The sequence below is a fragment of the Halichoerus grypus genome, chromosome 2 (assembly GCF_964656455.1).
Source record: "Halichoerus grypus chromosome 2, mHalGry1.hap1.1, whole genome shotgun sequence".
NCBI lineage: Eukaryota > Metazoa > Chordata > Mammalia > Carnivora > Phocidae > Halichoerus > Halichoerus grypus.
Window position 1 is genome coordinate 137,247,258 of NC_135713.1, and position 27,812 is coordinate 137,275,069.

The 27,812-nt window shown below is 42.1% G+C and overlaps 1 protein-coding gene across 1 annotated transcript in view; it reads right to left on the reverse strand.

The window, feature by feature from the left end:
* Positions 1-225: 225 nt before the first annotated feature.
* The window catches only part of HSD17B4 (hydroxysteroid 17-beta dehydrogenase 4), an 89,208-nt gene continuing 61,621 nt past the window's right edge, over positions 226-27,812 (reverse strand). The window contains exons 18-24 of the mRNA XM_078067593.1: positions 23,931-24,000; positions 23,219-23,325; positions 22,044-22,130; positions 19,249-19,335; positions 17,505-17,643; positions 7,409-7,536; positions 226-913 (exon numbers count right to left, since the gene is read on the reverse strand). Coding sequence (XP_077923719.1) covers positions 824-913; positions 7,409-7,536; positions 17,505-17,643; positions 19,249-19,335; positions 22,044-22,130; positions 23,219-23,325; positions 23,931-24,000 — 708 coding nt within the window. The 3' untranslated portion in view covers positions 226-823. The remainder of the gene's footprint in view (positions 914-7,408; positions 7,537-17,504; positions 17,644-19,248; positions 19,336-22,043; positions 22,131-23,218; positions 23,326-23,930; positions 24,001-27,812) is intronic.

Genomic DNA, 27,812 nt, shown 5'->3' on the forward strand with positions numbered 1-27,812 from the left:
TCCATCTTGAAGTCTGTCTCCCAGGGAACTGAGCCCATAACAGCGCCCCCACCCCCACCCCCCCCACATGTGCCCCTCAGCTATGCTCTATGAGGGGCATTCACGCCTTCCCTGACTTCGGCACCCCACTTCCTGGTCACCTCTGCAGCCAACCCGTCAGAAGGGCATCTCCTCGGCACACATCACCTAAGCTACCTGGTGGGGAAAATACCAGCACGACAGTACTTGCTAGTCACATCTTTATGATTCGCGATTACTGATTAAGCAAGAAAACTGTTTGGTATTTACAGGCATTATATGAAAATAAAGGATTTCCAGCAAAACAGAGGGGAGAAGAAAGAAAACTATTTGGGAACATAAAGACCCATCCCCTCCCTTAAAGCAGGACACTGTTACAGCAAAGTATGAAAAACAAGTGAATACGTATGACAATTCATGTTAAAACTGGGGTATCAGTAAGTTAGAGACCAGAAAATAACAAAACAAAGTATAAAAGACTTCAAAGTGGCCTTTCCTCATCTAATTTTCCTTTCCACTTATAAATGCTATCACAATTCTAAAGACTTGGGTGAAAATTTTTTATTATGAAGATAGAGCTCTAAGAACAGAAAGATATTATGTGCTGGCTTACAGGTTCTTGTAAAAAGAATGATAACATGAAAAATTAGTAAAAAATTAAAATCTCAGAAGTTATCTAAAACCTGAAAATGGTAAGCAGCTTCCCTGTATCTTAGTTTTGATCACTTTTGCTTAATCAGTTTTGCATATCTGGGTGAAGAGAGTATTTAATTTTTCTATTCTTATTCATAATGTAGTGTGTCCTTCAGAGCTTGGCATAGTCTTTAAGAATCATCTGGAGCTTCTGGCTCAGCATGATGTTCCCTCTGGCCTTCAGTCTGCCATTAAAGAATGCCTAGAAAGGAGAGAGGAAAAAAAGATTACCAGACTTTATCACGTTACATTTCATTTCTTTTTTTAAAAGATCATTGGTCACACTGAATACAATGGAGATAACAACTCTGGACAACAAAGGCAACTTTTATCCAACAACGATACTTTAATGATTATAGATAGCACCCATATTTCTAGATATCTAAGGGGGGGGAGTGTATTTTGGAAAACCACAGAATAATCTGTCTGAACCGACAGACTTGTGAGTTCTGCTTCAACCCACACTTGGATGGCAGTCCATGTTCTTAAATGTGAATTTGAGACCCTACGAATAAAAGGCTTTGCTGTATTCCTAACAGTAAAAATATTTATGACACCTTCATGAAACAGAAAGCCACATACTGACAAAATAAGGTCACGTCACAAAGTAGCGGATCGACCCTGTGCTGTCGCCTCAGAAGGGCTGGGTTAAGACCCAGGCTCTGCCACTTACCAGCAAGGGGAGCTGGGGCAAATTCCTCCACCTCCCTGAGCTCCGGCCTCCTCGTATCCAAGAGGCATGACAAGAGGACCTAAATAATGCAGCTCTGCTGCGGAGCTGAATGAATTAGCGTGGCAAGCGCTTAGCTTAGCGTGTGATAGGCAGGAGGCGCAAACCAAACTTGTCCTTACTACCAAGCCAGGCCTTGCACGGTCCAACACCACGGGTTCCAGAATCGCCTCTGGACCCCACCCGACACAGAGGCTTGCGCAAGTTGCTTAAGATCCCCCTCAGTGTCAACGTCCCTCTCAAGAGAAACAAAACCATCACAGTTTGTATAGCTGAGAAAACAGTATATGGAATACGAAGGGAAAAAGAAGCCCCAAGATTTTTAGATAGATTGAAAAAAATCATAATAGCCGTGGCGACTACTACTTACCATTGCAAAGCAGCCCTACAAATATGATCTCGCTCGAGAAGCACAACCACGAGCCCGCAGTGGGCAGACTGGGCATCGGTTTACTGCCAGGGGACAGTGGGGCCAACTTCAGGTCCAAGAGCTTCCCTAACCCACGCCAGGCCCCCGAGCCAGCAGGAAGGGGGACCAGGCCAGCACTTAGCAACGAGCAGCAACTTAATCTTAGAAGCAGATCCTCATCAACCAGAGGAGAAGCAAAAGCTCTTTAAACCTCTTAAACTTCTTAGCCCGGCAAAAATAAAAGGAGAACTCAGTCAATCGGGATCAAGTGCTCGGTGTTCAAATGGGAGACTGCAACTTCAAAACTAAACCTGCTTTTGCTGTGCAGTTACGGGCACTGTGCCCACAGCCCCGCAGGGGGGTCAGTACGGACACCTGCCCTCTTGGTACCAGCTCCGAGAGGGACGTGCAACCTCAGATAAGAACACTTAACTCCTTGAAGTAAATCCACCAAAACCAACATGTGATGGTTGTCACGGAGTGACAGAATAGATCTGTATTCCTTAGGGCAGGTTCCTAAAGAAGAAACTACTGAATCAGGACCTTTCTGAAATAAGGTTCCTGACCACGCTCAGTATCACCAGCTTCCAAACCACACACAGCGGCTGGGCAGCAAATTCACGGGCACGGGAAGGAATACTTAAAATTTTCAAGGCAAATACAGTGACAGCGGTGACACACAACTTTTGTTTGAACCTAACTACTTAATAAATTGGACCGCTGGGTATTTCTTTTGGCCTAGGAGTGCCAAGCAAAAAGTACTGAGACCGTAAGTTGCCATCAAGGAAGAAAGTCGGAACCTCTGCCACAGTGCCTTCCAGAAAGACTCTTCCAAATGTTATGTTCCCTGAAACTACACGTAAATTCTCTTACCCCAACTATAACATAATCTCTGAAAACGTGAGGCAAGGTGACATCCTTTAATTTGCATTTTGTGGATACTGGGAAAAACGAGTAGTTTTTCTTAGGCATGTGAGTCATTTCTATTTCTCTACTAATTACTGGTTCATATCTTTTGCCCTGTTTTTTATATTTAGTGCTTTCCAGAATTTTGCAAAGGTTATCAATACCACTATACTGTGTATCATCGTTCCCTTTATTATTTCCCCCAGGCTTATGGGAATATCTTATGGAGTCTGACATGGTGAAGTTTCCAGTTTCTACATGGCCTAAATTGCTGTTGTTGAGCTTCTGTTCCTTATTTTATCCTTGCTTTAATCTACTCAAGTATTACTGAGTGTCCACAGCATACCAGGTAATATCCTCGGCAGGAAACAGATATTGCTCTCTGTTCTCATGAAGCCAACATTATAGTAGGGGAGTCAAAAAATAAAATGTAAACAAGTAATTAAGACCTGTTATCAATGCTATGAAGGAGAAAATGGGATGCTCTCAGAGACTGTAACAGAAAGGAACTACTTGGCATGAACTGAAGTCAGCTACACAAAAAGCTGGGGGACAAATTCCAGAAAAGGCAAACGCATAGACACCGAAGGAATAAACGCTGACAGGAAGAACTTTCGAGAAAGGACAACGGGAATGGAAGCAGCACTCTAAGCGGGAGGCAAGCAGTATGGGCTGAAGCTAGAAACACCGGCAAGAAAATCGTCAGGTAGGACACAATAATAGGTAGTTTGGATTCGATCCATGTCCAAAAGGAAATCTTAGAGATGTTTTCAGGTGAGGTGACCTATAATCTAATTTACATTTTTTAAAGGATTACTCTGGATCCTGGGGGGACAGGCAAGGATGCCAGGAAGCTGCTGTCAAAAGCCAGCAGAGATGCTTGGGGGCTTGGATCGTGGTGGTATCTCTAGTGATGAGGAGGAAAGGATGAACATAAGATATATTCTGGAAAAAGATCAGGCAGAATTAAGGACAGAAAGAATACAAAGGTATAGGAAGAAGCCAAGACAATTCTTACGTTACCAAGCATGTTAACTCTGGTAGATAGACAGTGGTGCCATTTACGGAGGTGGAAAAGACTAGGGGAGAAAAGGAAATCATGAGTTCTATCTTAGACACAGTCAGTGGGAGATGCCAGTAAGACTTCGCATCAGAGAGGTCAGGTGCAGAGTTGCTTACATCACTACGGAGCGCAGAGAAGACAAGTAGGTCAGGCATTCACAGGCCTATGAGCTGTCAACATATACGAGACTTCAAACACCACAAGACAGATGAACACACTGGGGGAAAGACTGTTATTTACAGAAGAGCCCTGAAATGAGCCCTGAGAAGAGGCACCAAATTTAACAGTTGGGGTGGAAGAAGAAGGCACCAAAGAAGACTAGGAAAAGCCAAAGGTAGAGACAGAATACGTGAAAATGGCGTCAAGAAAGCCAAGGAGTGAAATTATTTCAAGAAGTTGGTGGTTAACTGAGTTGAATGCTACTCAAAGGTTGAACAAGACACAGAGAAATATCCATTGGCTGGTAAAGTGGAAGTCATCGGTGAGCTTTGTAAGAACAGTACCAGCGGCGTAATGGATGTGGAAGTGAGGGAAGAGGGGGCAGAAGAGCAGAGTCAAGACCGAATGTTTAAGCCTCTGCTGCCCAACAAAGGGGCCGCTAGCACGTGAAATGTGATGAGTCCTGGATGAGATGCACTAACAGTGTAAAACAGACCCCGGATTTAGTTTTTAAAAAAGGATATAAAGAGGCGCCTGGGTGGCTCAGTTGGTTAAGCGTCTGCTTTTGGCTCAGGTCATGATCTCAGGGTCCTGGGATCGAGCCCCGCATTGGGCTCCCTGTTCAGTGGGGAGCCTGCTTCTCCCTCTCCCTCTGCCCCTCCCCCTGCTTGTGCCCTCTCTCACTCAAATAAATAAATAAAATCTTTTAAAAAAGGATACAAAATATCTCAATACTTTTCTACTGAATACAGGTTGAAATGATAATTAGCTGTACTGGGTTAAATAAAATGTATTATTTAAAACCAGTTTCACCAGTTTCTTTTTAACGTTTTTTTAAACATGATACGGCATACTGGATGGGGATCGGATATCCAAAGAGGGTGTTGGTTTAAAATCGAGAGGTTAGCTCGCCTGTGGCTGCAGGAGACTGGTGCAGTGGGACGGGGAGACTTGTGGGGAAAGGAGAGGAGAGGAGAAGCATTAGTGACCGGAATGGAAGAGAAGGGACCAGTCTCTGACGGGAAGGGGGAGACTTGCTTCACGTAAGGCAAGGGAAGAAAAGGAGATGGGCAGATGCTGCGAGAGCAGACCTGCTGATGGACTGGCCAAAGTTTGCATCTGAAAACCTTCTTTTTCCAACGAAGCAAGAAAGGCCATCGGGCAAAAATGAAAGAGAGGCAGGCACATGGGAGCTTTGAGAAGACAAGTACGAAAGAGTCATCACAGACAAGAGGACTGGAAGCTGGCTGGAGACCAGAGTCAGACCGCTGGATGGCGCGGAGAGACTGCGTGAGGCTTGGGATCCAGAACTTCGAAGGAAGCCAATCTGTCGCGATGTGTGGCTTTTCGCCCCATTCACCTATTCCGGGACGGATGTAAAGATGGCAGAGAGTGGGGTTCAAAGGGTGGAGTCTTCGGGCAAGGGAGATGAGAGAGAGAAGGGAGGGGAGGGTATTTCCAGGGGCTGTGACGAGAATGGACCAGGGAGAGAAGCCAAGACGGAAGGGTTGTGTCAACAAATGGGAGGCCTCTGTGAAGCTTAACCGTAGGAGCAGGAACAGGAGACCAAGTGAACAGAACGATCGGTGAGGGTGCTGGGACACAGATGTCCTGTAAGTTGCACACTTTAGGCTGCCGATAAGGACTAAAACGGACTGGGGATGGCGTGAAGGATAAGAAGTGAGACGAATGAACTATGAGTCACCTGTTGGAGCAGCCATTCTCAGGAGTCATGAAGGAAGCCACCGAGGTGGCCCGAAGGTCCCGCGCACACCAGCGCTTCCCCCGTCTGCCGTCACCTCCGGCTCGGCCCCCACCGCTCACGCGACCTCCTGCCCGCTCCAGCTCCAGCAAGCCCTCCCGCCTCCACACGCGGCTTCCCCGGCCTCACGGCTCATCCCCTCACGGCGGTCAGCGCTCTCTCGGGCCTTTCTGGACAGGCCGGTCCGAAACCCTTCCTCTACCCCGTCACACTCTAATCCAGGGGCCGGCAACCACAGCCCGCGGGCCAAACCGGTCTGCCGCCTGTTTCCGCGCGTGCACTTTTACTGGGACACAGCCCCCTCCCGTCTCCCTATTATCTGCGGCTGCTTTGCCTCCACGGCGGCTGGACTGCGCACGTGCACCGCAGATCATCGGGCCGCACAGCCGAGATGTCCACGAGGCGACCCTTCACAGAAAAAGGGGGCCAAGCCCGGCTCACCCATTGCTCTGCCGGCTTCTTCTCCATACCCGGAATCAGATTTCCTTCCCGCTCCCGCCAGGACTAAGCTCAGACGGCGGGGCACCGTCTCGTTCCGCCACACCAAGCACCCGAATCAGTGGGTGCTGAATGCGTTTCTGCGAAGGGATCAACTGAGGTCACGGGGCGCCGAGTGCCGTGTATGTTATCAGACTGAGTTATAACCGGCCTTTGGGATTATGACGATTATTGTAGTAACTCTACCAATGAGAAAATCGAGACTGAGAGAGGAAGTGGCAGAGCTTAGAGTCAGCTCGGATCTACCTGATGTCAAAGATCCTACTGTACTACTTGACAATTCTTTTTAAATTAGTCCTTCTAAGAATCCGGGAAAACTGTACTTTCCCATGTACTGAAACGGCTCTGCTCCCTGTAAACGTGCACGGCTGTCTTCAAACAAGCTTTCCTTCTTAGGGAAGTCACCGATATTCCGTAGTTTGGGTTGGGATTATAAACAACTTCTTTCCCAGTGCTATCTTCTAGTTGGGTTTGCTGCTGTGAGAAAGCGATTTTTTAATAATGATCGGGCATTCGACCACTGGCTCGAAGTCCTTCATTTTAAGAATCAGTAGTTGATTCTCTTGGGATTTCTAGCTACATAATCAGGGTTTCAAAGTAACAAGGGTGTCTCCTCCATTCTAATTGTTACATCAGTTTCTTTAATTTTGTGTGTTTGTGGATTGGCCAAAAGCTTCAGAACGATATTCACGAATAATGGTCAGAGAGGGCACTCTTGTCCTCATCGGTATTCTCCACGGAAAGGCCTCTAAGGGTCTCACCTTAAGTAAGACACCGGCTCTTATTGGCCTATTCTACTATTTCCAGTTTTCAATGATGATTGTTAAGACAAGTTCTTAATCTTGTACACCAGGAATGAATTTCAAATTTTAGGAAATATCTACTAATATATGGTTTTTCACTTTCGAACTAATGACAGAATGTATGTAAAGGTCTAGGTGTGGGTTTTATACTGTTTCACTCTATGCTGAAGAAGAAATTCCACTTTAAAGTGGGTTGTGTGGAACTCCACTAAAAATATATATGATCTGCAACCCAGATACTGAGATCCCCCGAGTCTCCTTCACAGTGGTAAGGAACTTGTCTTCTAAGTCAGCATTTGGGAGCCAGCTAACAACTGCCTGGTCAAACAGGAAGCAATGATGATGAATGGGCATGTCAGGACATTACCTTCTGAGGGTCGAGCTTGCCCAGGACCACGTCCATGAAATCTTCATCTGAAAGTGTGAAGGTTGCGTCAGCAGAGCCTTTTGCAGGACCTTGATACACTTTTCCAGAACCACTTTTTAGGTCAACAGCTGTCAAAAGTAGGAAGAGAGCAATGCGTTTGTTTTTTTTCTTCACAATAGGAGAGTAAAATAAACCAACTGAAATGTGAACATTTTTATAGTTTCCAAGTTCATGTGGTGCTTTCTACATTATACATTATCTGTCATTTAGAAAAATTTAGAAAATCCTTTATTTTTCAAGATGACTTTTTTATAAAGAAGTTGTTCAAAATAGTCAAATCAAGGGAGTCTGGCTGACTCAGTCCATAGAGCGTGCGACTCTTGATCTCAGGGTCGTGAGTTCAAGCCCTACGTTGGGTATAGAAATTACTTAAAAATAAAATCCTTAAAAAAAATAGATCAATAGTTTCACCTCAGTGAAGAAGTTTATAGAACAGAGACATTTTAAACGTTAATTAACGTAGAATAACATAAGGAAGTTAAGTTGTTGGAGGTTATATGGTTAAGGCCTTTAGGTTCAAATACAGACACTCTAGTCAACAAAGGAGGAAAGCTCAATTCTGTTTTATTTTATTTTAGTTATTTATTTGTTTTGAGAGAGACAGCATGTGAGCAGGGGGTGGGGGTGAAGGAGCAGAGGGTGAGGATGAGAGAGAATCTCAAGCATGCTAGGCATGGAGCCCAGCACAGGGCTCAATCTCACAACCCTGAGACCATGACCTAGCTGAAATCAAGAGCTGGATGCTCAACCGACTGAGCGGACGGAGCCACCCAGGCACCCCAGAAAGCTGAATTTTAAAACAGGTGCATGTTGGTTGGGTTGGGTTGGGGGAAGGAAACACACACTCTAGTCACCTTTCAAATACCTGCCTTCATCAAACGTTCCATCATGCATAGCAAGACAGTCAAAACAGATTCGTAAAAATGTTGTTTGTTGCACTTACGATTTATAAAATATTTATTGCCCTCATTATTGCAAATAAACATTAAAATTAGCTTCTTTTCCCTTAACTGCTTTTGACAGAAGTATCAAGTGCCCCAGAAACAGGCTGGGTAACTGGGAAAGCTATGAAAAACCACCTTCATGGCTCTCTCTAGGTCATTTATACAGCTGGATGCCCAAGCGACATGTCAGAAAGTTTTAACTGTCTCACATGTGATGGAGACCAGTCATCCACTCCTCCAGCGTCAGCTTCTGGAAGGCGCTCTCTCTTGCTACAGCAAAGAGCTGGCCCTGAGACTCTGTACAGAACTCCGAGTTGAGAGCCGAGGAGAAGCTACACACGCGTGAGGAAAACCCACAGGGCTCAGTGACATGCTGCTTAACCGAGACTTGCTCCAGAGAGAAAATTAAATCACGCCAACTCTTTGAGAGAACAGAATTTTGCCAACTAAGGTAAAACAGTAGTGACCTGATGATCATGGTTGCATTGGGAAGGAGAAGGGCAACTTTTTGCTTTGTATGCTTCGTTCACTCACTTCACTGCTGAGTTTCCACCATGGGTGTCAGACGATATGCCAGCTACTCAAAGTCAGGCGTGCAGAGCAAAGGCTCTGTTCTTACTGGCACTTCCCTAGTACACATGTGTTCTCATGTAATGCTTGTATAGTTGAAAAGAAAGAAAAGAGAGAAAAAGAGAGGGAGCGAGTCCAGGAAGGCTGGGGAAGGAAAGGAAGGGAGGAAGGAAAGCCTCTAAACTCTAAAAAGCAAACCTCTGGTGTTCAACAGACAACCTTCATGATTTTAATTCTTCACAAGTAGGTCTGAAGTCCACAAGACCCGCTCAGGCATGAAGGTGGACCGCACACATCTTAATGCTCACGTGTGCAAGTGAGTCTCTGAGTTGATGGGGGTTCATCGCTGTCCGCCTGCCCTCGCACTCTCCCTGGTTCTACGTGTGGCTTCCCAGCCCTGACTCTTGCAAAGCAGTAAAACTCTTCTGTGGAAAGCTAGTAACTAGGGTTGGTAACAGAAAAGAGGGCGAAGAAAGGGAAGGTTCTTAGCAAGCACACAGGAGGTCGAGGTAAAGGAGTGGCAATGCCAATCCCATGGTAGCTCAGGTCATGGTCTACAACATGGCTCTTGCTGGAGCCTCATCACCCACCACTATCACCTTGAGTTTACAGACAACGGTATGGTCATGGCTAATCTTACTGAAATGAAGAAACAGATTGCATGTATTTTCTCCTACTGGCAGAAATGATTTTAAAAGCTTTATGACTGACATTAGCTCTGTATTTATATAATCATTGAGGCTCTGAAAGAGTCCATTAAAATTTCAGTCAGAGGCGCCTGGGTGACTCACTTGTTAAGCGTCTGCCTTCAGCTCAGGTCATGATCCCAGGGTCCTGGGATCAAGCCCCTCATCAGGCTCCCTGCTCTGCGGGAAGCCTGCTTCTCCCTCTCCCACTCCCCCTGCTTGTGTTGCCTCTCTCGCTGTGTCTCGCTCTGTCAAATAAATAAAATCTTTAAAAAAATAAAAAAATAAATAAATACATAAATAATTTCAGTCGTACTTTACAGCATTTAATGGGGGAGAGGTGTCAGGTGAGAACAGGGCATCTGGAAATTTAGGGATCTCCGACACTCTTGGGATATATGTACCTTAGAAATCACAAAGGGATACCACAGAAGAAAGCAGTTACTTTTATTGATGACTCCTTCCCTTAAGATGATAAATTCTTTGCTGAAACAAGAATGTTTTGTGTTTGTATCCCCTACACCTCCTTGAATAGAAAGTACTTAGAAACTATTTGTTAATGGATGATTAGGAAAGCACAAAGAAGCACTTCTCTTAAAAAAAAAAAAAAAAAACAGTAACAACAACAAAAGGAAAACTTAAGTCAAATAATAGATATTTCTTTTAAATCACACCACAAAGGACACGATACTTTTGTGCCATTCCTGCCAAAAATTCAATCTAATAATCATGAGGAAATAGCAAATAAATACAAACTGTGGAGCATTCTATAAAATATCTGGGCTCTACTCTTCAAATAATGTCAAGGCCCCAAAAAGCAAGGGCAGACTGAGGAACTCATCCAGATTAACAGGCTAACGAGAGACCTAACGACCACGAAATGTATTATCTGATCCCAAACTGGACCCCAGGCAGTTCTTTCTTTTTCTTTCTCCATTTCTATTATTATTGTTATTATTATTACAATTAGTATTCTTTGACTATAAAGGACATTAGTGGGACAACTGGTGAAATAATAAGGTCCGTTGATTAAATAATACTGTATCAATGTTACTTTCCTAATATTGATAATGGTTTTACGACTAGATAACAGAAAGTCTTTGCTTTTAGGAGAAGCTACTGGAGTATCTGGAGATAAAGGGACACTGTATCTGCAAGTTAACTCTCAAATGCTTCAGAAAAATGATCCTAAGATGTATGATGAAAAGAAAATAGTAAAGAATATGGAATAAAATCATAATTTGGAGAAACTGGGTGAAGGACAGATACAAGTTCTCTGGGCGAGTCTTGCAACTTTTCCGTAAGTCAGAAATCATTTCAAAATAAAAAAACTACAAAAAGAAGTTATTAAGATGAATAACACCCACGGCAAGATGGAAAGCCCTACCAGTTTTAAGCGATTCTGCGTGTGAATGCGCATGGACACGCAGTCAGGGTCTATGCTGTGACGGGGGGGAAGCAGCCACCACCGCTAAGGGAATGGAGCTGAAGCAGACACCACTCCAACACACAGGTCCCCATCCCTGACCGGACACCATATTTCTTTCCAAAGGTCATCTTCCAAGTCTGTTCTGTAAACCCATGAGACGCTTTTGGATCCCAATCCAAAATGTGGAACCAGCCTCCTTAAGATCTAGTTTCTAGCACAGCTGAGAAACCCTAAAAGGCGAACTGGTTTGACCGCTAGAAGATGAGCACTGACCCAGGAGCTAATAATGGGTTCTAATGACCAACTGGTGTGTCCTCCAGGGTGAATGTATTCTGCTCTTAAAAGAACGCCCGTTGCCAAATCTGAATAAATCTTTCCACATTCTGGCCAATCTCCAAGATCCAAAACAAATGACCTCTAACATTTAAAGAACATCTTCGTCCAGTCATTGTCACATAATGCATAACGGATGCCTGGGTCTGGTCCAAGTATGTAGACTTGGCTCTACACAATTAATTTCAGTATGTATTTTTTTTAGACCCAAATAACCTCATTACTTAACTAGCAACAGTCAAGCAATACTGCATAGTATGTCTATAACCTTGCTATATAAATGCCAATTCCAATTATGTTCCTACAATGGAAAAGACTACAAATCATGAAAAGAAACTCAATTTCCGTGAGGGGAAAAAAACAACCAAATTGTTCAATGCCAACCAGCTTAAACCTATCATCCGAAGGAAAATGGAACATATTTTCACACGGCAGCACTGTATCATTACTACACGAAAATAAAGCTGTCTTCATCAAAAGTTTCAGTTGTAGGGCTATTTTATAGCCACTGGATACAATCAAAACAACAAAAAGATTCTTACTTGGAGATGGGGTAATATTCATGCCTAAAGTTACAATAAATTGCATATTTAAGATTCGTGGGCCACATTCTAAGATGATCACTTTATTTAGAGACAAATGGGAATGCTGGAGCCATGAGCTGGGAGCAGATACTCTCGTAGGATCAACAGGAACTTCCCTCCATTTTCTTCCTGCCGGCCATGACGCCCAACAGCAAAGCTAATGCTCTGAGTTCCAACTACCATTTCCACAAGCATGGTTTCCAAGTATCTGTCCCGGCCCAGAGTCTATCCCACGTTCCAAGCCCACTGTTCCCAGCCCCTAGTCCAGATCTCAGTCTGCTACAGGTAAGCACAAACACACCTGGCTTATCACCTGCTCCCTGAACCCGTCTCCTTGCCCATGTTTCACGAATCTAGCAATGGAGTCAACATTCCCACCCTAAGGGCTCCAAACTTGGGCATTAGTTTTGACCCTGTCTCATGCCTCTTGTTTTTCAGACATCATCGGTAGCCAAGGTGGTCATTTCTTCTTAACCATTATCCACAGAGGCCCTCCTCTCTCCATTCTTGCCATGACCTCAATTTAGGTCTTCCTTCCCTTTCATCTGCAATGCAACAAACCTTGTTTCTTCAACCTCTGTATTCACACTTTCCTGCATACTGCCTCTAAGAGTTATTCAGGCTGACCAAAAAAAAAAAAAAAAAAGCCTATCTTTTCATATTTGTAATCTGCAACCTAGCAGAGAACTTAGCACATGGTAAACACTCGATTATTACTTGAATGAACCAATCCTCCCATTCTGTGAAAGCCGACAACACCTTTTCCATGTCTCTTATCAATCCTGTTCAGGGTTATTTATAGATGTGAGGAGGTTCCCTATTTGGACTCCTTCGGGCCAGATGTGTTCTAGAAATCAGAATTTTTCAGATTTTGGGAAGGAAAGACGGTGCATAAGACATGTATCCCAGAGTACGGAAGAGTTCCAATGATGCCACACTCTATAAACAAACACAGGATTTCTGTACTCAACTCTTTCGCAGGGTGAGAGATAAGGACAGTCATTTGCATCACTTAAGTTCCAGCCAGGCTTTGCCATCAGTGAGTTAGAAGGAAAAAACCAAAAACCAAAAACCAAAAACCATTCCATGTTTAGACTTTTTGGTTTCTGGAGTTGCTGAAAGCGGCAGCTGTGTTTTCATTTTCAGGAGCAGGCCGTTCTTTGGGCCACATGCAGCCTCTGATTCTTTACCTTCTTTCTGCCTTCCTGTCCTCTGAATTGTACCTGCTGCTCAGAACAACAGAATGAGATCCAAAGGGTTTACCAGAACAAAACTTTTGGCTGGCTTTAGAAATTAACAGTAATAAATACTGTAAGCTACACTGCATATTTATAAAAGGTTTCACTCATATTAAATAGAAAATATCCACACAACACATTATTGTTTTAAGATAGGGAAAGGCACTAATTTCAACCCTTTTTTTTTTTTTAAGCTGACATATGATTCCATCTAAGATGACACATTCTACCTGGCTTTTAGCACGTATTCAGCATACACGGAAAGAGGCTGCTGTGTTACGGGCTGGACCAGAAGCTAGCAATAAAAAACTAATCTGCAGCTCTTTCTCAGGCTGAAACCCAAGGTCAAATGGGAGGAGACATATAATTATAAATGATCGTAACACAGTAAGAGAACCGTGACAAGCAACAGACTGTTCAAAGGAAATTCAGAGATTTATTTCTCCAGCTGATGGTCCATCTGCACCTTTGCAACCTAATCAAAGAATCCCCAGGAAAGTAAAAAGCCAAAGGATAACCTTTATTCAAAAGGGTAAAATACCTGAAGCCATAGCATCTTTGAAAAAGGTGTTCCAACATGGCAAGGCTTTCAATTACATTTTAGAGTAATAAAAAGACAGAGATAACAAGATCATATGTCCTTGATATTATATTGTTACATGTTATATAATACTACTTTACACACTATATAGTAATTATATATTATACATTATATAGTAATATAATAGTAACGGTGAAATGAGGAAAATAGGCTTCTATCTTGATTTCTATGTAAAGAAGCACTATGTGTGGATCAGAACATTTTTAATAACTCTAAAACGATACTTTGTAAACAAAACATTGTCTCCAGAGGTAGAATAGGAAGGTGCAGTGAGCATTCCAAGATATGGCTTCCTTCCCCTAAGTTCCTCACCAAGACCCTGCTTCTGGCTTCTTAGGCAGATCCAGAGCCTGCATCGCTCTGTTCTGCACTCTCGGCCCACGAGAAAGGAAAGGACAGGCTGTCCAGCCTCTCTCCGGTCATCTCAGCCCGGCGAGGCAGAGAACACACTGGCCTTCGCCCTCCTGCGCCTGGCTGACCGTGCAGAACAGGCCTGGGAGGGGCCTAACCTCAAAGGTACAGGTACGACTCCTCCTCCACAGCCCAAACCGACCCTGACCCAGCACTGACACCAGAACTCACCTAACTCTCCCTAGATTGACACTAATCTGGTTTTAAACTCCTTGGGGCACCTGCATGGCGCAGTCAGTTAAGTGTGGGACTCTTGGTTTCAGCTCAGGTCATGATCTCAGGGTCGTGAGATTGAGCCCCATGTGGGGCTCCGTGCTCAGCGGGGAGTCTGCTTGGGACTCTGGGTCTCCCTCTGCCCCTCCCCTGTCCTTTCTAAAATTAATAAATAAATCTTAAAAAAAAAAAAGACTCTGTACTCTCCCCGCCCCCAAACACATATGCTGCCCCAGAGATCTGGGGGCGGTGGTGGTGTCTGGATGGCATGGTGGGGGACAGAGGGGAAGATCTGTGGGCTAGAATGCACCTCCTAGGCCACTAAGCCCAAACCCCTTGGTTTTGAGACTTGTGCAGTCAGTCCCCTGTGCAACTCCAGGGACACTTCAGCCCAGCCAAGGTGAACTGAGGAGCTTCAGCCTCGTCTCTGTAACCAGTTCCAGCCTGCCAAGAAGTGAGCCAGGCTGGGATAACTAAGAGCAATTGAAAATACAAAATATTGGGGGGCTCCTGGGTGGCTCAGTCGGTTGAACGCCCGACTCTTGATTTCGGCTCAGGGCGTGACCTCAGGGTCCTGGGATCCAGCCCCGGTTCTGGCTCCACACTCGGCCAGAAGTCTGCTTGAGGATTTCTCTCTCTTCCCTCTGCCCCTCCCCCGGCTTGTGCGTGCGCTCGCACGCTCTCTCTCTCTCAAATAAATAAATCCATAAAACACAAAATATTTGTTATTAAAGTGATTTTTAAAACTGATCGTGAAAAAGAAATGCTATCTATTCCCTAGATCAAAGCATTCAGTCCTCAATTTCACGTCAATAAGCGCCAAGACGAAGAAGAGAGATGCCAACGTGGCATCGTTCTCCAAGATACCGCAAGCCTGGCGGCCTGGACACTTCTACTTCTGCCAGCCACGGTGTCCGACACAAAGCCCGGGAGAAAACAACAGCCCCAAGCGAAGACACTTACAACACGGCTGAGAATCAAACGACAGGCAGGCCGACGACCAAAGGAAACGGTGAACCCTTTCAGAGAAAGCTTTCAGACCCCACGTGACAATGAGCTTCAATAACCAAGGCCGCAGAGAAGAGATGCTAAGACAAGCAAAAGCCACCAGGCATATCAGTAATAAGTAGTTATTAACAGGATATCGATATTCCCATCTGTCCAGTGGAAATGTCAGGAAAAACCCTTCTCCTAAGTTAATTAAAGGTCACTTGTAAAAGCACATTTTCTAATACTGCCTACAAGGCAAGTGTCACCAAGACAAGGGGGGAAATCTGAGTTAGCCACTAAGCTGAAGGAAGTTACCCTGTTTGCCACGAGGGCACCACATGTACCCTGTGCCAGTCCCCACAGGCTTCTGGTCTGCCGCCCGTGACACACATGGTTCTAGCACCTTCTCTCACTCGTACAGATCAGACCTCACTCCTCTCCTCTACCAGTATCTTCAAAAATCCCGTGCTTTGTATTTGTCACTCAACTTCCAATATACGTTCATCCCTAGGGAAGAAGCTGAATTCCATCATGGAAAGATAGAAAAAAGGAAGGACAGAAAGAACAAAGAAAGGCACGTGATAAAACCTGCACACACAGTGTTAGTCTATGAAATTCCTGAGAAAAAAATTAGACGCTTTGAAATTTGGGGGATTAAATTCCTATTAACATTTCTGCCTTATCCCCCGCTCCTTTTGAGCTAACTTCCTAGAAGCACAGGGTCTCCAGAAGAACAAACCTCAAAATGTGAACTGTGGGTAGTGGAATTAGATAGATCATTATTTTCTTCTTTATACCTTTATCCAATTTTAGGCCATCAACATACACTGCTTAACAGAAACCACAATTGTCATATTAAAAAGAAGGTTGTTAATATTGATCCAAAATTGGTTTAACAAAACTTCAAAAATGTTTTTCTAGGAATACATAACAAACAGAAGACTATTTCAAAAAGTTTCCGTTGACTCAGAGATGTATTTTAATTTTTTGCTCTAAGGGAGCATTTATAGCGATCTTTAATTGTAGTGAGGAATAAAACACATGGATTTCCAAGGCACTCAAATAGGCAGTCTAAATAGCATTCTGATAATTAAGGTGATAATTCAAATTATTAAGGTTGTGGGATGAAGAAAGCAATTTTGAAAGTCTCAAAATAGGGCACCTGGGTGGCTCAGTTGGTTAAGCGACTGCCTTCAGCTCAGGTCATGTTCCTGGAGTTCCAGGATCGAGTCCCGCATCGGGCTCCCTGCTCAGCAGGGAGTCTGCTTCTCCCTCTGACCCTCCCTTCTCTCATGCTCTCTCTCTCTATCTCATTCTCTCTCTCAAATAAATAAATAAAATCTTAAAAAAAAAAAAAAAAAAAAAGAAAGTCTCAAAATACAATGACCTAAAAATATTTCATTTGACCTGATGAATTGGCTTTCTGTGTAAGGGGCATTTAAAGATTAAAAGAGCATACATGCAGCATGATTCTGGTTAGTAAAAAAAACCTGGGAAGAATAAAACAAGATGAAACCAGAGAGGGAGACAAACCGTAAGAGACTTCTTAAGCACAGGGAAGAAACTGAGGCTTGCTGGAGGGGAGGGGGCGGGGGCAGGGCGGTGACTGGGTGGTAGGCAGGAAGGAGGGCACGTGATGGAATGAGCACTGGGTGTTGTACGCACCTGATGAATCACTGAACTCTACCTCTGAAACTAATAATACACTATATTGTTAATTAACTGAACTTAAAATTTAAAAAAAGGAAACCCAAAAAAAAAAAAAGCATATAGCTAACATGACTGTTTCAAAGTACTAATTTCAGGTATTACAATGTAATCTTTAAAATAGGTATTTTCATTTTAATGGATTCTTTTGCATCTCAGAAAAACACACATCTTCGAGTGCCTGAAGCCTGGTATTTCCCACGAGAAGGTACGCAGGTGGGTGGGGTTGAGCCACCTTCAAAGAGACAGGCTTTAATGTTAAGAAGGATACTTTATCTCTACTTACTAAGAGTCACCTCAGAACAGTATAAAGTCGGGGACAGGACTTACTCCACTTGGCTGCAGTGTGTCCACCTTTAGTGATATGCCACTCAAATACGGCATTTACTTTCTCCGCCACCTCATGCCCGATATCCTTCAGGCGGCGACCTATCTCCTCAAATACCAGGGTGCTCTGGAGCTTCCCACCCTAGCAAAAAGAAAAAATGCAACTTGAAAAGTTTTATAAGAATGACTCAAGGGGGAAAATGATTATAAAATGTATGTGCAATAAAGTGATTTTTTTTTAAAAATCTGCATAAATAAGGCAAACTCATTTTTTTCACACCAGGCTCCTTTCCCACTCTTCTTATGTTTATTCATGTCATCCATGACCTCAGTCTTAGTAAGAGGATTTTACTTTTATCAGCATTCAGAAATAATATTTTAAGAGAACCCTAGGAGCTATACAACCTACGTCCTAACGTGAGCAGGAAGATACTGGACAAATCAATCAGCCTCTGTGGTCTCGTTTCTTTCTTTGTAAAATGGGATTAAGTTATGTGAAGCCCGCATCTCCTTGTAGCTCTAACACTTCTCAAGTTTTTGATCTTAGATTCTTCTTCTTTTTTTTTTTTTTTTTTTTAAAGATTTTATTTATTTGAGAGAGAGAGAGAGAGAGAGCACATGAGAGGGGGGAGGGTCAGAGGGAGAAGCAGACTCCCTGCTGAGCAGGGAGCCCGATGCGGGACTCGATCCAGGGACTCCAGGATCATGACCTGGGCCGAAGGCAGTGGCTTAACCAACTGAGCCACCCAGGCGCCCTGATCTTAGATTCTTCTTAAGGGATCTTAATCTCCAGGCCTTTATGTGATGATGTAGTTTACGACAGACAATTAAAGATCATGGGTCTGAGCACCTCAATACTACAAAGTTACTCTTCTGAAGCCCGAGGCTAAACATTTATATTAAAAGCCTCATGTTAACAGAGAATAACAGAAATGTTTTAATAAATAATACATACTATTGTTTTTATTTTGTTATTTTTTTATTTATTTGAGAGAGAGAGCACAAGAGGGGGTAGGGTCAGAGGGAGGAGCAGACTCCCTGCTCAGCAGGGAGCCCGATGCAGGACTAGATCCCGGGACTCCGGGATCATGACCCGAGGTGAAGGCAACGCTTAACCAACTGAGCCACCCAGCCGCCCCATGCTATTGTTTTTATATTTGCATACACAGCTTTACACAAATCTTTAAATCAAGCAAAGGTACAGGATAGTTAACTTTTTCCTCTATTTTTCTCCAAAATATTGTTAGCTTAAGATTTCTCATTAAACAACTGGGACGCCTGGGTGGCTCAGTTGGTTAAGTATCTGCCTTCAGCTCAGGTTATGATCCCGGGGTCCCGGGATCGAGTCCCACTCTGGGCTTCTCGCTCAACAGGGAGCCTGCTTCTCCCTCTGCTTGCCGCTCCCCCTGCTTGCGCTCTTGCTTTCTCTCTCTCTCTGACAAATAAATAAAATCTTTAAAAAAAAAAAAGATTTCGCATTAAATGACTGATTCAGTTACTGCAAAACTAGAAAATTAATTATTTTCTCTTGAAAGCCACCCCAGTATCTCCCTTAAAAAATGTTTAAGAAATTCCTAAGTTGTCAAAATATTCCTTTTACCTGAAGCAGTTTTGGATTAACGTCCTTCAAGAACTAAGAATCTTTCACAGCTCTTAATTTTCTAAAGCAGCCTGAACATTCTAAAAGTAATCTTAACTGAAATTCATCAATCAGGAAATGACTTGGCTACCAGTTTTGATAACCCACCTCAGAGGGTGTCTTCGCTGAAGTATCAGATGTTGGTATGAGATCCACATATGCATTTGAAATGACAACGTCTCCAGTTTCTTCGATCTTAAGATTTAAGAGGGAAAAAAACCAGTTCACTCTGATGATTCCAATGAAAACACAGTATCGTTGTGAAACAGTACACAGTCATTTAAAAGAAAATGACAATTTTTCCTCATAAGAATAAGAAAATAAGAATCCAAATTAAATCAAGTTTATAAATTAAATGTCAAGATGAATAAACACTAAGGCTTGCTGTTTTAATACAACTGTTATTAACCCTAACTGTAGAATCAACTGGTGCCCTTTTAAAATATACATATGATGAGGTCCCATCTCCAAAAATTCTAATTTAAATGCCCTGGGGTGGACCCTTGGCATTGGTATTTGGGGAAATTGTTTTTTAAACATAAGTGTGTCTCATGGGGAGCCAGGGTGAGAACTGCTGAATTCTTATAAACAGTACAAGGCATGGCGAGTATCCACATGAAGTAGTGATGCTCAAAGTGCATTTGTTCTATTCAGAGAGAATAAAATCCTCTGGAACAGACCACAGTGATCCTTTTTAAGTAACAATTCTAATTCTCATTTCAAATAGGAAGGGTACATAGCATAAACTAAATGCTTAGACTTTCATCAAAATACTCATGAAAGGAACTCTAATTCGAATCCCTAATCCTTCATCTAAAATTATTCCAATGGCTACTCTTTCATAAAACTATGGCATTGCTAAAAATGGGGAGGACCGGGTCTAAAAATTAACGCAGCATTTATTAAAACTGATTTTTAACACTTGAGATCATTCTCCCTTGACCACTCGCCATTGTACTTCAGAAAAAAGATCTTTCAATTTGTTCATTTTATTTCTAATTATATATTAGAAATAATTCTAATTATTATAATTTATTTCTAATTATTTATTTCTAATTATATTCCAGTGCAAAGCATGGAAAGAGACAATTTATGAACAAAATACACTTTAGTAAATTACTTTCTTGCAACCAAGCCAAGCATGTCACTTTGGAACATTCGTTTAAAATATTTCTTAAAATACCAAAAAAAAAAATATTTCTTAAAATACAACATGAAGGAAGGAGGGAAGGAAGGAAAGGAGGATTCCTATCTATAACTAATAGCAAAGAGTACCTCTAATCACTGGGCGGGGGAGGCAAATACAGTGAAAAGAGAGGAAGATATGCTTAGAATTTATCAAAATGGCAAGAAGGTATTCTATTTAGCTATTAAATTATTTCTCAGCCCTTTAAGTCTGTATCCATGGAGTTGATTTCTATGCTGTTCATTACTGCAACTGAGGAAAATAAAAACCCGTAAAGTGGTCACAGACCTGACCGCTTGTAGATTTCATCATCTTACTCAAAAAATAAAACTTACTCAAAATAATTAGAAGATAGGAAGGCTCCAGAAGAGGTGGCACAAATATTAACTGCAAGAGGATTTCAGAGAAAGGCCATATGTGAGTCTGTGGGGGCAGGAAACGGAGTGAGTGGTAAGGGGCCGCCTCTCAGGGCAAGGGAGAGCTTGAAAGGAAGCCGAGAGGAGAGGACAGGAGGCCACGGGAAATGAAGGGTATACACAAATTAAGCAGGAAAGTGACACTGCAAGCCGCAGGAATTAATGGGGAGTAAGGCAGCCACATAAAGCTGACGTCTATAGTTATTTCTTGACGAAAGAAACTGTGATACAGTAAGAAGAGCGAGGGCTCTGGGATTGGGGCTTTGAGCCAGGAAGACCTGGGTGTGTCACCCAGCTTGACCACTTTCTGTGTGACCGTGAGCAAGTATTTAAGAGCCCTGAACCTAGATTTTCTTCCAGCGAATGGAGAGTTCTTGGGCATATTAGAGACAATAGTACAGCCTGCTCAGAGGTATTTAATAGCTACTATTATTATTCATGGTGGTGTCTACATGGCTCAACACACACCATCTGATTTTTAACAAGTACAAAATGATCGGCCAAAAAAAGTACTAGCCTGGTCAACCATGTTGATAAAAATTATCTTTAAAAATCTTACAAATAAAGGGATGATTGCATGGCCTTTTAGTATTTTACTGGAACACTGCTAACAGCCTCACCCAAACTTTACTTAGCTCTTTAGGGAGACATAGTTATTTTTTGTCTTGTCACCTACTCTTAATTAGGCCCAACCTCTGTGACATAAGGTGTTACTTTCTGGATTCTGGTGTGATCAAGATACACATGATTCCTGTGCAGTAGAAAACATAACCATAAAGGGTATGGTTTTACTGTTCTGTAGGACATTCATTAGCTTTGCGTCTAATCCAGCAAGATTATTTGGCAGTGGGTCCTGGTGGGCCAGACACTGTTGCTCTAATTCTCTTCCGAACCAGTTTTATCAACTAGCCAGCTCCCTCATTAAGCAATTAAACAGAGTTCTGTCGTATTTTCATTTTATATCTGTGTGAGAGTCATGCCTTTAATATTCTGAAGATTATATTTTGACAATGACTTGGTTGACTGGTTGAGCCAAAAAGATAGGGTTGGTTGGGTTTTCCGAACAGCTGTGCCATTCCTACATACAGGCACCAATTTAGTAAAAAGTAAAACAAAATTTAAAAAAAGGTACAAAGCCATCTTATTTTCAATTAAAAGGTACCATTGATTAAAAAAAAACCTTCTAGGTTTTCCGTCATACCCCCAGTATTCACTGAAAGAACGCTGTAGGATGGACCAGGGTTACAGGGTGTAGTGAGGCAGGTAACAAAACAAGGAACCTCTAACTACATGACTCATACCTTGGTTTGGAAATGGATTCTATTTCCTTCCTTCCACATCTCAGTTTGTAGAGTCTGTCCTGGATACACTGGTTTTGCGAAACGAACCTTTAAAAGAAATGAGTTTGAGGGTTACACATGTTTTAAAATGAAACCTTCCTACTTGAGGGGGACAGAAATTCAGATGGATGTTAGAGAACATAAAAGGAAGAAAACAGGTTTAAATACATTTAAACTCATAAAGGAACACAAATAGTAGTATGATAAAATTAGACAATGGATATAGTTTGTATTAGCTAGTTTATCTTTCAAAATAAAGAGTCCATAACTAGTCTTTAATCTTGACAAAGCAAGAAACAGAAGCACCATCATGTTAAGGAGAGTGATACAGGTCCCCCCAGGACAACGTAAAGGATGCAGCTGAAAGTGGTACCAAGTACATCTGGGGAATAAGATCTGGGATGGCGTGCAGGACAAAATAATGCCACTTCTTATTTCATCATTTTCTCTACCACTGTATTTGCTCTGTGTACACAGGATTACGTAATAATACAAGTAGTTATAATAAAGTGAAAACCATGAAAATAATCAGTGTTATTACAGGCAACACAGCAGAAAATGCATTTTCACTGCCTCATAGAGCACAAATCGACAGAAGCTTCTGGAGCTATTTGACACCATCTTAAACGTTATTTTCAGCGTCTGTCTTTTGACGTACACCTCCGCAAAGGTACTGTGTGCAGAGATAGGGGTTTTTTGTAATTTATAAGGGATGAAAATGTGAAAATCAGTAAGCAGCCATCATGCTGACACTGGTGTATGTTTCTGAGAGTTCAAATGCAGCCACTTAACATTTTTAATTAAGTTAGGGCAAATTACAAAAGAGTGAAAAAAAAAGTAAATCTCAAGTTTCTGTTAATGCCTATAGGCTGACATGTGTATGCTCCCGATTAATTTATGAAGCAATCCAATTAATCTGTTGAAATTATAATTGCATACGATATCCTCATGGTGCAAGTGTGAAAGGTATTTATAGCTACAATACGAACACATGCTGATTGCCAAGTCAGTGAAATAACAGAAATGTGTATTGTTTCAGTACAGTACCTATATTAAAAGAAGTCACTAAAACTCCTTTCCTTCTCCAAAAATAAAAAAGGAACTAATGTTCAAATTACACAATAATACACACATACCTTAATTGCCTTGAATCTCGACACATCATTGTCTGCATACTGCTGTAAAACATGCCTGGCAGAAAATCCAAATGTACATAATCCATGTAATATGGGCTTGTCGAAACCTAAAAAAAAAGAAAGAGAATTTGGTCAGACAGAGGCACATATCCTGTTTAAAAGCCAAGGATAATTAATTCAGGATTTCAAACGGCACTCAGATGAATTATACCATCTATTTTAAGAAACGTGGAAAAGAGTTGTAAAAAATACCTCCGGGGGGAAAACTATGAAATAAACAAACAGAGAAGAAACAAGAAAGGAATGCATGTTAGAGATGTGGGAACACAAAGAATTGTTCTGTTTAGCTGGGGCTATAACCATGAAATCATCCATATTGATTTCAGTATCAGATGATCCTTCTGTCACCTCTCAGTCCCTTGCTCTCACCTCCAACGTCCTTGCCTGTCAGGAGAACTCAGACACCCGCCCACGCAATCCGATCGAAACTCTGCACTAGCTTCCGTCCTCCACAATCTGAATTATGAACTCCAAGCACACCATCCTCTGAACCCTGTATCCTGCCCTTCCCCATCCTTAGCATCAATGTGTTAGGAGAGGGTTATTTTTAAAATATTACTCAAACTAGCTCTCCTAAGTAGCAATGTCTCTAAGTGTTACTTAGATGACCAAAGCTAGTCGTTTTCATTGGTACATATCATGAGCAACTCACCTGCGAAACCAGCGAAGTTAGGATCAATGTGTAAGGGATTCCAGTCGCCACTGAGGCGGTACAAAGCAGCCTGCGGAGAAAGAATTATAAAAGTAATGAGCTATTCTCAGTAACTAGTTTCTGAGAACACATTAAAAGAAAAACAGGATATATGGCTGGTTATTAAATAAGAAACGTATTCTAAGTGACGCTCTGATTTAAAAAATAACTATTTCTAACACAGAACGATGAACTGTAAATCAAATGCGTTTTGCAACACCTGCCACTGAACCCAGTTGGGGAGGAGGGGACCGGTCAGATAATGGCAAGGGGAGCCACGAACTACATCTGGGTAAGGAGCAAGTCACAGAAATGAATCCATCAATCTACTCACTAAAACACAATGAAGATAAGGTAGGTATTTACAGCCTCTTCTAACCAAGCAAAATTTAGGTCAACTTTCTTAACGGGGTAATTTGAACTGAAGCCTGTAAACCAATACTAGACACATAAACATCAAAGACGAATGCCGACTTTCACTGTCCTGGTACCCTAAATCCTGAGCATGAGCCCATCCTGCAAGAAAACAGACTGACAGGTTGCCGGGGAGATGAAATTTCTACTTAGGCCAGATTTTCCTGTCACTTCTTTACTTCGATGAGGCAGGATGAGCAGAACGATACAGAAAACAATAGGGAAAAAGTTGCCATAGCTCCCAGCATTTAACTTGTTTAGCGTTCAAACTTTTCAGTACTGACGAGGAGAGACTCACCAAAGAGCCAACAGTTAGTATTCTGTGTATCTTTATTTAACTCTCCCCTCGGGATCTGCCTCAGTACTTTTGCCCTTTCTCATCAGTTGCTACATCAGGCTTTCCAAGACTACTGATATGCTGCGTAAAGACTCATCGTGTCAGCACATCTGACTTTCTTAATTACCGGATTCTTATTATTTTTAATTACTGATTATTCTTTTTTAATACATTTTATTTCTAGAAAACATTTTCCATAATGCATAGGAAAATGCCATTCCTTTTTAAATACGCTTTGTACAATTTTAATAAGCTCTTTCTCTTCTCCATCCCTCCATGTAATAGTTCTATAAATGATTCATTTTCTCAATTACTCAACATTGTTCCCTTTATATGGCCTTCTAAAAATAACTAAATACAAATCAACAATTATTGTATAGTGGTGACTTGCAAGATTCTGTGTCATATGTTAGAGGATTAAGTGATCATTTTTAAAAAGCACTTTGCAAACAATAAAACACTAGGCAAATATACAGGACTGTGTTGCATACAAATGAAAACAAAGATACATTTCAGAGCCTGAAGGGCAAGTTGTCAAATATGATGGATCATGGGCTTTGGCCAGACAGACCTGGGTTCAGATCCAGCTCTGCCATTAATGGGCAAGTTTCCTTACCACCCTGAGCCTCAATTTCCTCATTTAAAAAACTGAGAGGTAATACACCTCTTACAAAGCACTATCCTTGATAAATATTTATACTTCAAAAAATGTGAGCTCTTATTATTATTTTAAAAGGTATTAGCAACAGTATGCAGGCTGAAAGAAAGCCAAGGTCAAAGCAGGTGAGTAAATGCTTTATTCGTTGTCTTACTGAGGACTCTAGCCTGGGAAACAGTCTTTCAGATTGCTCTGAAGAACTGTCCTGAACAAATCAATCAACGTGATACAATACATTAACAAAAGAAAGAACAAGAATCGTATGATCCTCTCAATAGATGCAGAAAAAGCATTTGACAAAGTACAGCATCCTTTCTTGATCAAAACTCTTCAGAGTACAGGGATAGAGAGTACATACCTCAATATCATAAAAGCCATCCATGAAAAACCTACAGCGAATATCATTCTCAATGGGGAAAAACTGAGAGCTTTCCCCCTAAGGTCAGGAACGCGGCAGGGATGTCCACTATCACCACTGCTATTCAACATAGTATCAGAAGTCCTAGCCACAGCAATCAGACAACAAAAAGAAATCAAAGGCATCCAAATCGGCAAAGAAGAAGTCAAACTCTCACTCTTTGCAGACGATATGATACTTTATGTGGAAAACCCAAAAGACTCCACCCCAAAACTGCTAGAACTCATACAGGAATTCAGTCAAGTGGCAGGATATAAAATCAATGCACAGAAATCAGTGGCATTCCTATACACCAACAACAAGACAGAAGAAAGAGAAATTAAGGTGTCGATCCCATTTACAATTGCACCCAAAACCATAAGATACCTAGGAATAAATCTAACCAAAGAGGCAAAGGATCTGTACTCAGAAAACTATAAAATACTCATGAAACAAACTGAGAAAGACACAAAGAAATGGAAAAACGTTCCAAGCTCATGGATTGGAAGAACAAATATTGTGAAGATGTCAATGCTACCTAGAGCAATCTACACATTCAATGCAATCCCCATCAAAATACCATCCACTTTTTTCAAAGAAATGGTACAAATAATCCTAAAATTTGTATGGAACCAGAAAAGACCCCGAATAGCCAGAGGAATGTTGAAAAAGAAAAGCAAAGCTGGCGGCAGCACAATTCCGGACTTCCAGCTCTACTACAAAGCTGTCATCATCAAGACAGTATGGTACTGGCACAAAACAGACACATAGATCAATGGAACAGAATAGAGAGCCCAGAAATGGACCCTCAACTCTATGATCAACTAATCTTTGACAAAGCAGGAAAGAATGTCCAATGGAAAAAAGACAGTCTCTTCAACAAATGGTGTTGGGAAAATTGGACAGCCACATGCAGAAGAATGAAACTGGACCATTTCCTTACACCACACACAAAAATAGACTCCAAATGGTTGAAAGACCTCAATGTGAGACAGGAGTCCATCAAAATCCTAAAGGAGAACACAGGCAGCAACCTCTTCGACCTCAGCCGCAGCAACTTCTTCCTAGAAACATCGCCAAAGGCAAGGGAAGGAAGGGCAAAAATGAACTATCGGGACTTCATCAAGATAAAAAGCTTTTGCACAGCAAAGCAAACAGTCAACAAAACCAAAAGACAACCGACAGAATGGGAGAAGATATTTGCAAATGACATATCAGATAAAGGGCTAGTATCCAAAATCTATAAAGAACTTATCAAACTCAACACCCAAAGAACAAAGAATCCAATCAAGAAATGGGCAGAAGACATGAACAGACATTTTTCCAAAGAAGACATCCAAATGGCCAACACACATGAAAAAGTGCTCAACATTGCTCGGCATCAGGGAAATCCAAAGCAAAACCTCAATGAGATACCACCTCACACCAGTCAGAATGGCTAAAATTAACAAGTCAGAAAACGACAGATGTTGGCAGGGATGCGGAGAAAGGGGAACCCTCCTACACTGTTGGTGGGAATGCAAGCTGGTGCAACCACTCTGGAAAACAGTATGGAGTTTCCTCAAAAAGTTGAAAATAGAGCTACCATACAATCTAGCAATTGCACTACTGGGTATTTACCCCAAAGATACAAATGTAGGGATCCGAAGGGGTACGTGCTCCCTGATGTTTATAGCAGCAATGTCCACAATAGCCAAACTGTGGAAAGAGCCAAGATGTCCATCAACAGATGAATGGATAAAGAAGATGTGGTGTATATATACAATGGAATATTATGCAGCCATCAAAAGGAATGAGATCTTGCCATTTGCAACAACGTGGATGGAACTGGAGGGTGTTATGCTGAGCGAAATAAGTCAATCAGAGAAAGACATGTATCAAATGACCTCACTGATATGAGGAATTCTTAATCTCAGGAAACAAACTGACGGTTGCTGGAGTGGGGGGTGGGGTGGGAGGGATGGGGTGGCCGGGTGATAGACATTGGGGAGGGTATGTGCTATGGTGAGCGCTGTGAATTGTGTAGGACTGTTGAAT